At 39.9% G+C, this 10432-nt stretch overlaps 1 protein-coding gene across 1 annotated transcript in view; it reads left to right on the forward strand.

Moving 5' to 3' along the window:
- The window catches only part of adgrd2 (adhesion G protein-coupled receptor D2), a 61625-nt gene that overhangs the window by 37967 nt on the left and 13226 nt on the right, over window positions 1-10432 (forward strand). The window contains exons 15-18 of the mRNA XM_005733607.1: window positions 1073-1226; window positions 3868-4001; window positions 5300-5415; window positions 7351-7471. Coding sequence (XP_005733664.1) covers window positions 1073-1226; window positions 3868-4001; window positions 5300-5415; window positions 7351-7471 — 525 coding nt within the window. The remainder of the gene's footprint in view (window positions 1-1072; window positions 1227-3867; window positions 4002-5299; window positions 5416-7350; window positions 7472-10432) is intronic.

Raw genomic sequence — 10432 nt, forward strand, 5'->3', positions numbered from 1 at the left:
ATAAAGTGTAAATATCTGGTTTCAGCTGTGAATATCCTGCTGTGTATTGAAGTTCCTCTTGTTTTGCATAGAAATATACTGAACAACATACAAAGCATAATATATAAAATAACATCTACCAGAGTTTTGTCTTTGAAAGAAGCTCCTTATGTCCATTGTTGTGTTCATCAGTACATAACTGAAACGCTTTGTTTAGCCGTGGAGGGAAACAACTGAAAATATGAAATAAACACATGTAAGCTGAGACTCTCTAAAGAAACAGCTTTGTTGTTGTTCGGCTTTTTATTTCGCCATTTGTTGATTCAATCGAAGAGCGAGTAACGTAACATGGGTCAAGTGATCAGTTTGATATCAATCTTTGGTGATTCACCGTCATATTTACATTATTTGTACAGTACGAATGATTTGCTTTGGTACCTGGTCAAACTTCAGTTCTCCTCTGTCTGCCTGGCTGCGTTTCTCCAACAGCGCACTCGCAGGCCGCAGCTGCCCCGCCCCCTCGCTCAGTCGCTTAGTGCCTGAGCTCGGATCATACCAATATCAGGGGGGATTCACGCACAGTCGTAAATTCCCACAGTGTGCACTATGTGCTTCGAATATTGTGTGTAGTTTTTGTTTTATACACTTGTCAGCCAGGCATCTAACTATGAAAAAATTACACTCCAAAAGACCCCGGGCTTCTGACAAAACAACCCGGGCTTAAGCCCAGTAAGCCACACCCCCGCTCCGCCACTGGATAATCATATGTGCGGGCCAGTTTATTACTACCTGGATCTGCCTGGATCTATTTATAGTCTGATCAGTGACTCAGCAGAGAAAGTGCTCTGCAGTAAATGATATAAGTGCATGTTATGATTTCATGCTGTGAGTAGTCTGTGAGCATAGCAGAAATATACAGCCATGTGTCATTAGCACAATTTTTAAGTATAACCAGTAATTAATAGCTATGTTTTATGAAAATCTCCAAAGACATGACCAACAAAATCGTTTTCATCCATGATTCAGGGAGGTAATTAACAATGCAGCTCAGCCCACAGCTCACCTTTGCTTTTGTATTCCTTAAATCCTGCAGACAGCATGCTTCCTGGTGACTGCACTACTTCATCTCTTATTCATGGCTTCTTTTTCCTGGATGCTGGTGGAGGGCTTGCTACTGTGGAGTAAAGTCGTGTCTGTCAATATCAGCGAGGACCGCAGGATGAAAGTCTACTATGCCATTGGCTGGGGTAAACTCTAATCTCACTGAAGCAGCTTGTCAAGTTTCAGTCTGGTTTATGACATTCAGAAAGAAACATTCATTCTAAAAACTTAATATCAGATTAGAAACTCAGAGTGTCGCCATTGAGTGAGTGGCAACAAGTCCAACAAGGATTAATTCCAAATCAACTTTACAATATCACAAAACTATATAACAGTTAATTCTCAAATAAACTCCTGATAATGGCAGAAAGACTCTTCATCTTCCCAAATCTTCAAATATTTACTAGTTATGGGAAGTTTGGCTCTCTTCAGAGAGCCGGCTCTTGTCGCACGGCTCCCAAAGAGAGCCAAACTCTTGTGGCTCCCAAATGGCTCTTAATTTGTTATCATCTGTAGCCTCATATTTTAGCTTTATTTGGCAAATATGAATGCTTTGTGTGTTGATAAACCCTTTTGCATTTAGCGTTTTTATGAGAAGCCTTATAATTGCCTAATTTAGTGTATTTGTTCTGTTTCAAAAGCAGGATTCTTACAAATCCACAGAACAGAAGCAGAACAAACTCAGCAGTCTGTCCTCAGTGCAGGCTGACATTCAGAAAACTCAGAAGCCTCAGCTTGGATGGGCTGATGTGATTTCTCCTCTTAGTATCTGCTTCTTTAAACTGCAGCCAGATGCTGCTTCATTTGCTGCTGTCAGTTATATGTATGTGTTTCTGCGATGCACTCGCACTCTCCTCCTCACCGCTGTCCTCGTCTCACTCACTGACTGAGGGGTAGTGACGCAATCCTGAAATATTTATACTTCCGTTACCAGCGTTTCATGTTTCAGGATCAATTCCTATATGAAAATGTAAATATCTATCTTGATTAAATTTGTTTTTAATCGTAAATATGACATCCAGACAAAAGTAAACTCTGCAATTAGCGGGATAGTCGGAAACACCCTGTTAATAGGAACTACAATCGCCTCCTGCCTCTCATTCATGTGCGTGCTACGCCTCCGCAAGAGTGGGAGCCAATGAGAAACCCGAGTCACAAAACATTAGAGCACAAAACACACAGTCTTGACTTGTTCACAGATCATAGCTGCGTTTACGTTCAGCATAGAAGTGATGCTGTGTGTGATGGATGTGGGAAGACAGTTAATACAAAGAGCCGATGCTTTTGTGCACATCACTAATATTCACCAAAGTGGCCTTAATGATAGTAAAGTGTTCACTTTGTTGAGTGGGCTCAGTGTAGCATAAACAACATTTAGCAGCATAAATACAACAAGAATGGTCGTGTATGTTAAACAGACAGTTAGTTTTGGTTTGGTTGGCTCTCCTTACAAACTCACCTTTTGGGCTATTTGTGCATTATTTAAATGTAATAACTGCAAAGTCCGTCACAGTCTTTCAGCAGTCTGAATGACATTTTGACGAAATTTGTATTAACAACAAAAATAGGTACAGCTGCTTTAACAACAGTGTCAAATTATTCTGTCTATAAAGTGGTTGCTCAAAGGATACAGATAATCTAACCACAGAGAGAGTACACGTTTATTGTTTCTGTGCGTTCACAAATCCCTGACAAGGTCACTTTTAAAGCTACATTACGTAGTTCAGCTGCTACAAGAATAAGACAATGATTGGGAAGAAGACTGAGTTAACTAGCTTTACTTTGAGTCTAGAGAAGATGCTGCTACATTAAAAGTGTAAAATGTAGACGTCACTGTAGCACATAGTGGCCACTAAGTAGTTCTGCTTATGTTTCTTCGTCCAACTTTCATTCCTTTCAAACATGTGCTCATGTCTGCTGTCACTAGATACCACTACGGCACAGAAGTCATCCAACAACCAAACTGTGTTTTGATCTGTAGCTTGGCTCAGCTGGTACTGGTGGCCAGTGAAACTGTGAAAGATGTGCAGAAGCAGAATGATGGCGAGCCCTGATGTTGTCTAAAGCCACATGTTACACATGCTTACAGTAGTTAATCAGTCAAACTGCAGATGAACTCTTTTATATTCTAGACATGATTCCTACTAAATAGCAAACAAACCAAACAAAACAAGTTTCCTGCACCTGACTTTCAAACTTCCCAGATCCATCTGTGAGTCTGCGTGTTTTGTCATATGATGAGAAGTGAAGCACAAACAGTTTTCAGGTGTTCCTCTCATCTCTCCATGCAGATGTGCAGAGTTACCCTTCAGAGGAGACATTCAGTGGGACAGGCTTCATAGCGCTCCTCTGTTGAAGCAACGTCTTTAAACGTGTCGCCTCTGTGACACCAGCACAGCAAGGCTGGTATAGTTCAGCACGATAAACTAAAAACTACAAGTAAAAACAGAACTTTAGAAACAAAACTTTCATATTATGGAATTACAAAAGTAAATAATTTAAAATTAGAGGAAATATCTTTGGATTTGGTCTTTGTGTGAAGAACTGGCGTGAGAGAGCGTTGGCGCACATTGAGGATGAGACGTGACATCTGTTGTGTCTTTTATAACTTCTTATAAAATTTCCTTGAAAAATGCACACATAATAAAAATGATGTATTTAAAAACCGAACACTAACATACTAATAATGTAATATATCACACCAAAATGAAGTAAAAATATAGAACTATAACTATAACTCATAGTATTATTTGATATGCAGTTGTTCTGTTATTAAACTGTTTTCAGGTGTGCCTGTTCTGGTTGTTGGGGTAACCCTGGTGATATCCATGGACAAATACAAAGCAGACGATCATTGCTGGCTCAATGTGAAGACCGATACCATCTGGGCCTTTGTGGGACCTGTGATATTTGTCTTGGCAGTATGTAATCTTATTTTTGCTGTATCTGTCCCTGATTTTCATTCTATTCAGTATCTTTATTGGCCAAGCAAACAAAATTTCATGTCGCACATTTTGTTCCAAATTTCATGAAAGTTTATAGATGGTAAATGGCCTGCATTTGTATAGCGCTTTTCTAGTCCTTAAGGACCCCAAAGCGCTTCACACTACATTCAGTCATTCACACACTGGTGATGGCAGCTACATTGGCACCCTGGGGCGCACTGACAGAGGCGAGGCTGCCGGACACTGGCGCCACCGGGCCCTCTGACCACCACCATCACCATTATGTAATAAATCTTAGACATAATCTGACAGAATGCTGTTGCCATAATTAAGCCAACAGTAACCACATAAGTAACTATCCTTATACTAAAAAATTAGAGATCATCTATTGTTACTAACAATAGAGTCGTTTTTAACAGTAGAAGGTTCAAGTGATGTGAGATTGAAAAGAAAGTTTACAAAAAATAACATTTTTATTTGTAGCCACTTATATCCTGATGAAGAGACTTTACACTTTGTCTTATGTGTCTGTTTTTGTGGTGTTTTTTATGTTTTTTAAGAATATTTAAATGTGTTACATATAAGTTCCCATTCTTTTCAATCACTTCATATTATAAGGTTAAAACACCGCAATATTAGAGGAGAATATTATCATCCAAAAGATCAAATGATTCCCTATGAGACAGTGGGAAGGAAGAACCCGCTTTTAACGGGAAGACTTCAACAGATCCAGGCTCAGGGAGGGAAACACAGAGTCACCAAACCAAACACAAACTGGAGAGTAGACAAAAATGACATCACAATGCATCAACAAGGAGCTGCAAAGAACCTGCTACTCAAATGTGGGGGCAAAAAATGCAAATTGTATATTTTTAAAAGATTATTAAAAATGCTTTATGACAAAATGCATTTATTTGGTTTGCCTATTCATACGGTAAATTTTACTAATAGAAATACAAATATATAAACAAATACCTGGATGTCTTAATGAGAGTATCAGGTCATTCTGGATTTGTTGCAGAATCATAACAGTGAGTGTTTCCTTTATTTGTATATTCTGTTCCCTCCACCTGACAGAGGCGAGGAGCTGTGCAAACTGAAATCACGTACACTGCATTCACTGAATGCTGTTTGCTGTGATTTGATTTCCTGCAGCCTGAGCAGAAGGGGAACATCTCCCTCCTCCTCATGTGAGCTGGAGGCCAAGTGGTTCTGCAGTGGCACGTCTTGTGTTTGCCGGAGGCCGTGTTGATGCTGTTGTCCTCTGCCTGCAGGTCAATGCGGTTGTGCTGTGTCGGGTTGTCATGGTGACTGTTTCCAGCGCTCGTCGCCGTGCTAAGATGCTCAGTCCAAGCTCAGCATCAAAGATGCAGACCTATGACCTTACCTGGTGAGATACAATAAAGTTTGTAGCACTCTCTGTCACTCCCTCTCCTCCTGCTTTTTCTGTGCTCTCCTACGATTTTTTTTCTTCTGTTGTCTGGCCAAACTCGCTCTGCCTCTCTCTCTCTTCACACAGATACACACAAGCTTGCTATTTTCTTTTTGGTTGAGCAACCCATGATGAATAGAGACAGTGTGAGAGACGGGGAGTTTACTGTGGGAGTTGTAAGTGCTTATCAGCTTAACACCTGGGCCCTGCACAATTGTTTCTGTGTGTGTGTGTGTGTGTGTGTGTGTGTGTGTGTGTGTGTGTGTGTGTGTGTGTGTGTGTGTGTGTGTGTGTGTGTGTGCGCGCGCGGTTGCTACAACTTTGCTACAACTGTTATTCTTTAAAGCACTTTTCTTTAGAATTTCTCCTCACATTAAAGGACCGGATTGTTCCCTTCTCCTATTTAGCATTTCTGTTCCTATCAAGTCCTCTTAAAATTAGGATACCTGAAAAAATGAGTTCCCCACCAGGATTGGAAGAGGCACAGAGGAAGAGGACAGCCAAACGCTCTCTGTAGATGTCGTACAGTACGGTGTTTGTTCGTTTTATGTAACAGTCATTGTTGCCCTTAAAGTTGTGGCAGAAACAACAAAGTGTTGTTGTCCTGCTACACTAACTGTTAATTACATACATGTAAAAATGTATTAGTCTTCCAAATGCTGAGCAGCAAACACGACTTCCACCCAGTTCTGTTGCAGTGCTACAGTTAAACTTAGTAGCTCTGCTACGATATGCTTTTTTCTTTTCCTGTTAAAATGCAGATCTGTGGTGAGTTTTTGTTGTTTTTTACATAAATATTATTTCAGACACAGTCGGGTTCTCATTTTCTGGACAAAATGAATCCAAACCATTTGATGTTTACCCCCTTAATATCCACTCTTTCATCATCAACCGGTTTAAGGTGTGTCTTTTGTTTTAGGCCCAAATAAACGTTACTTTTTTAAACCGTGCAAATATATTTCCCATTACATCCTATAAATGTTAGTTTTCTGCTTCCAATTAAGCAGATATTCTTTAAAAAGTGGTTAAGATGTTAAAATCATTACAGGTAGGGAAGAAATTATTATTTAATGCACATCTACATGTACCTGTAGATATTTTATATGTAGAATGTGTGGGCATTCTTCAGTAATGTGCTTGTCAGAGGATAATGCACAGGTCAAAATATTACAATTAGAAAGTCTTGCTGTCTGAGGGAGAAACTGGGATCTCACATATTTTACCTGATAATTTCAGATTCAGGTAAACAAAATGCTTCAACCCAGCATCAAGCAGCTCTCTTCCTTTTTATCTCAGCCCGAAGCTGTTTGCCCCTCTCGCTCTCGCTGTCTCTTCGTTCCCTCACAAACAGACTGAAAGTCTGTGCCAGTGTTACGTCAATTGAAGAGATTAGAGGGAAAACGACTTTCAAAAATAAAAGGGAAGAGAGTGTTGGCTTTGTCCTTGCAGACACAGTGTAGTCTGAAAACTCAATCTCTCTACCCAGGTGCAGCAGTGTGACAACAATAGTGGTTTGAACAAAGGCAACCTCTTCTGCCTTGCCCCATGAAATGGTTATTGGCCGTATAAGCACCGGGATCATTGAAAGAAAGATTGCAAAGGAACAGGAGCACGACTGTGGTAGGCGGTAAAATCTTTAGCTATGGAGAGATCTTTGATGAGAATTCAAGGAGGAAATATCTGAGAAGAAAATGTCATCAAAATAACTTGAAAACTCCGCTCTGCTCGTTCCTTCTGTCTGTCCTCAAGTTTTATAACAGGGTTAACAAAGAGAAAGAAAAGTACTCAGGAATCAACACAAGGTGAAGTTTTCTTTCATAGGTGTGAGACCTCGAGCTCATCTTTGCACACACCCGTTGTTCATGGATGTTTCATGTACATGTGTGCTTGCAGGGCTGTGACCCGTCCAGTTCTGATCCTGCTGCCTGTCCTGGGTCTGACCTGGCTGTGTGGCGTGCTTGTCCATCTGTCTGTGGTAGTTGCCTATATTTTCATTGCTCTCAACTCCTTCCAGGTAAGCAAAGTCCCAGCTCTTTGCATATTGCTGTAATATTAGTGGTTACTTGCAAAAGGAAACAAAACAGCAGCTGAATTGTGTTCATTTAGACCAGGGCTGCCCAATCCCAGTCCTCGAGAGCTACTATCCTGCAGCTTTTAGATGCATCCCTACTCCAACACAGCTGAATCAAATGGTTTGATTACCTCTTCAGCATGCCATCGTGTTTGGCAAAGGCCTGATAACAAGCCATTCATTTGATTCAGCTGTGTTGGAGTAGGGATGCATCTAAAAGCTGCAGGATAGTAGCTCTCGAGGACTGGGATTGGGCAGCCCTGATTTAGACAATGTGTCGATGTGATATATAATCTTTCTTCTTCATTTACTCAGAGAGGAGAATTCAAATTACATCATTCATTTAGACTTTTGATGCCAAAAGCCACACTTCTGGCTTTATGACGTGCACATGTCATCTACAGGAGAGGCTCTTAAATGAGTAAATGGCATACAGAAACATATAATACACAAGCTCAGCGTGATGAAACATTAATAAAACACACCACAGAGGTGTTTGGACCAAACAGCACAGAGGACTCCCTGAAGGTAACTGCCCAATGAGAAGCTCTCAGATAACCGCATACTTCAAATGATACAACAAAGAGACAATAACAAGTATTGGTTGTTTTGTATGGTTAGAAAGCAGAGGTGTAACTGTAGACTGTCTTGTGATAAGTAACATTTGTGTTTCATTAATCATAATTAATGCAACATTACAGTTGCTTATGTATTGGGGGTTATCTACCAACTGGAATGTCAGTGCTTTGAACCTCAGCTTTTCAAGGGAACAATTCTATACTGAGAGTAGCTCCAGGTGCATCAGTCAGTGAGTGGGTGTGATTCAAAAAATTTAAAAAGTGCATAGAATAAAGTGCAATATGGATGTGTTCGTGAATTGGTGAATGTGTTGTGTAGCATGGAAAGTCTTTGAACACCCAATAAATGTTTAAGAATCTCCCATTGGTTCATTCGGGCGGCCTTTTCACTTGAATGGGTTGAATTAGGTATTCAAGCAATCAATTACTTGGTTACTTTTGTCAAAAAGGTTTATTGTTAAAATGATGAAATGTATTAAAAAAGGTTTAAAGCATTTTGCACTTTTGTTGTAAAGAGGGAAACAAAGAACCCCAGCCTCTTCCAGTGGTTCAGTCTTCCTCCACCTTCTTGGTTAGCAGCTGCATAGTGAAGTGTATCCAGTGCTGTGATGTTGTGACTATACATGTTAGTGTAACCAGCACAACAGCGGAGAATACCACCTCTATTAAAATTCAGTACAGTAGTGGGGTGTATAAACACACAGAGCCTGAAAAGTGATGAGTGAAGAAGAAATGCTCAGTGCATCATGGGAAGCCTCTCAGAAGTCTGTGGCACCACACCAGGGGATTCAGTTTCACTTCAATTATAAGCTTGATCAAAAAGACTCATTTTAATCCTAAAGTTCAAATCCAATTCAACTCAATTCAATTCACTTGTATTCATGAACAATAATACAACTATAATTCAAACTGGGGGCTGGTTCCATAGTAGAGGGGCCTGATAGCTGAAGCCTCTCATTGTACTTTAGGAAACTGTAGGAAGCACATGTAAGCCTGCACTGTTCTGCATGAAGTGAAGGAGCTTTAGGGCGATTGTCAGGTTTGATGATAAATGAGAACGCCACATGCAGACTCATAAGCAGGCGGGGATCTAATGAGAATAACCTTCTATTGAAGGCGGGACTGAAACATGATTACTGCAGACATGTCTGAATAAATAAAGCTGGATATGATCTGCATAGCAATGACAATGTATGCCATCTTTTTAACACTACTCCCAAAGACAGCATACGTATGTAATGTCAGAAGTATTGTGTAATGTGAAATCACATTACAATCACATTATTGATACAGTGATGTCCTTATACGTACATTCTTCAGTCATTTAGACAATAGACGTATAACCTAACACACAGTTTGTAGCAATAAAAAGCAGTACGGCATTAAAACTGACTGTATGCCAACAAGTACCTGCAACAGAGATGAGCAATCAGGCTGCCTTTCAGTTCAAGCCAATTCATGACTCAACAAAATTAGAGAGACACACCAACAATCAGATAATTACCTATGAGCAAGCACCAGGAAAAAACATCCGGCAGAACCAGGCTAATGGTGGAGCAGCCATTAGGAGTAAAGGGAAGAGAAAAGAGAAGAAGGTTGTAAGGAGACAGAAAACATCCACACTACGGGAGAAAGAAGAAAAAACAGCATTGCAGGCTCCATTTCTTCATTACTGCTACAGGGACTTATATCTAATAAGATTAACCCCAGTTATACCTCAAATACCAGCTTTCATAAGAGAATGCAGCCACAGACACATCTCCAGCACAGGCCTTTACAGAATGTAAAGCATCTGCAGTGTCGTTTAACAGAGTAGTTTTGAGATGCATGGAAAAAATAAATACATAAAAACAGTGCATACAGGATCATGGTGCCACTGAGTTGCTCCCCATATGGAAAAGAAATAGAATAAACTTATAAAAGACTTGCATCAGATGTGGCCTTCTTCATATAGTGACTCATATAAGGCTGATATGATTCACTCATGAAAGTGGCCACTTTCATATATTGTTTTAGTAAATATCCAAAACATACAAGTTTCATTTATATCATTTTTCAAGGGATCTTATATCTGTTTTCACTCTTGTATGCTTTTCATACAAGTTTCACACAAGACCGATACAAACTTTATAAGACTTATAAATATCTTTTCCATGTGGGCATATTTTAATCTTTCAACATTCACCAGGTCACAATGAACAACTTTCTCTCAGTAGTCATTAGTATCAGTATTTTAGCAGTAATATGATTTTTTATTTTTTGCTGTGATATCTGCTGTTGTTTTTAGTGTGTGTGTGTGTGTGTGTGTGTGTGTGTGTGTGTGTGT

The sequence above is a fragment of the Pundamilia nyererei genome, unplaced genomic scaffold (genome assembly GCF_000239375.1).
Source record: "Pundamilia nyererei isolate P.nyererei 1_Seehausen unplaced genomic scaffold, PunNye1.0 scaffold00053, whole genome shotgun sequence".
Classification (NCBI taxonomy): domain Eukaryota; kingdom Metazoa; phylum Chordata; class Actinopteri; order Cichliformes; family Cichlidae; genus Pundamilia; species Pundamilia nyererei.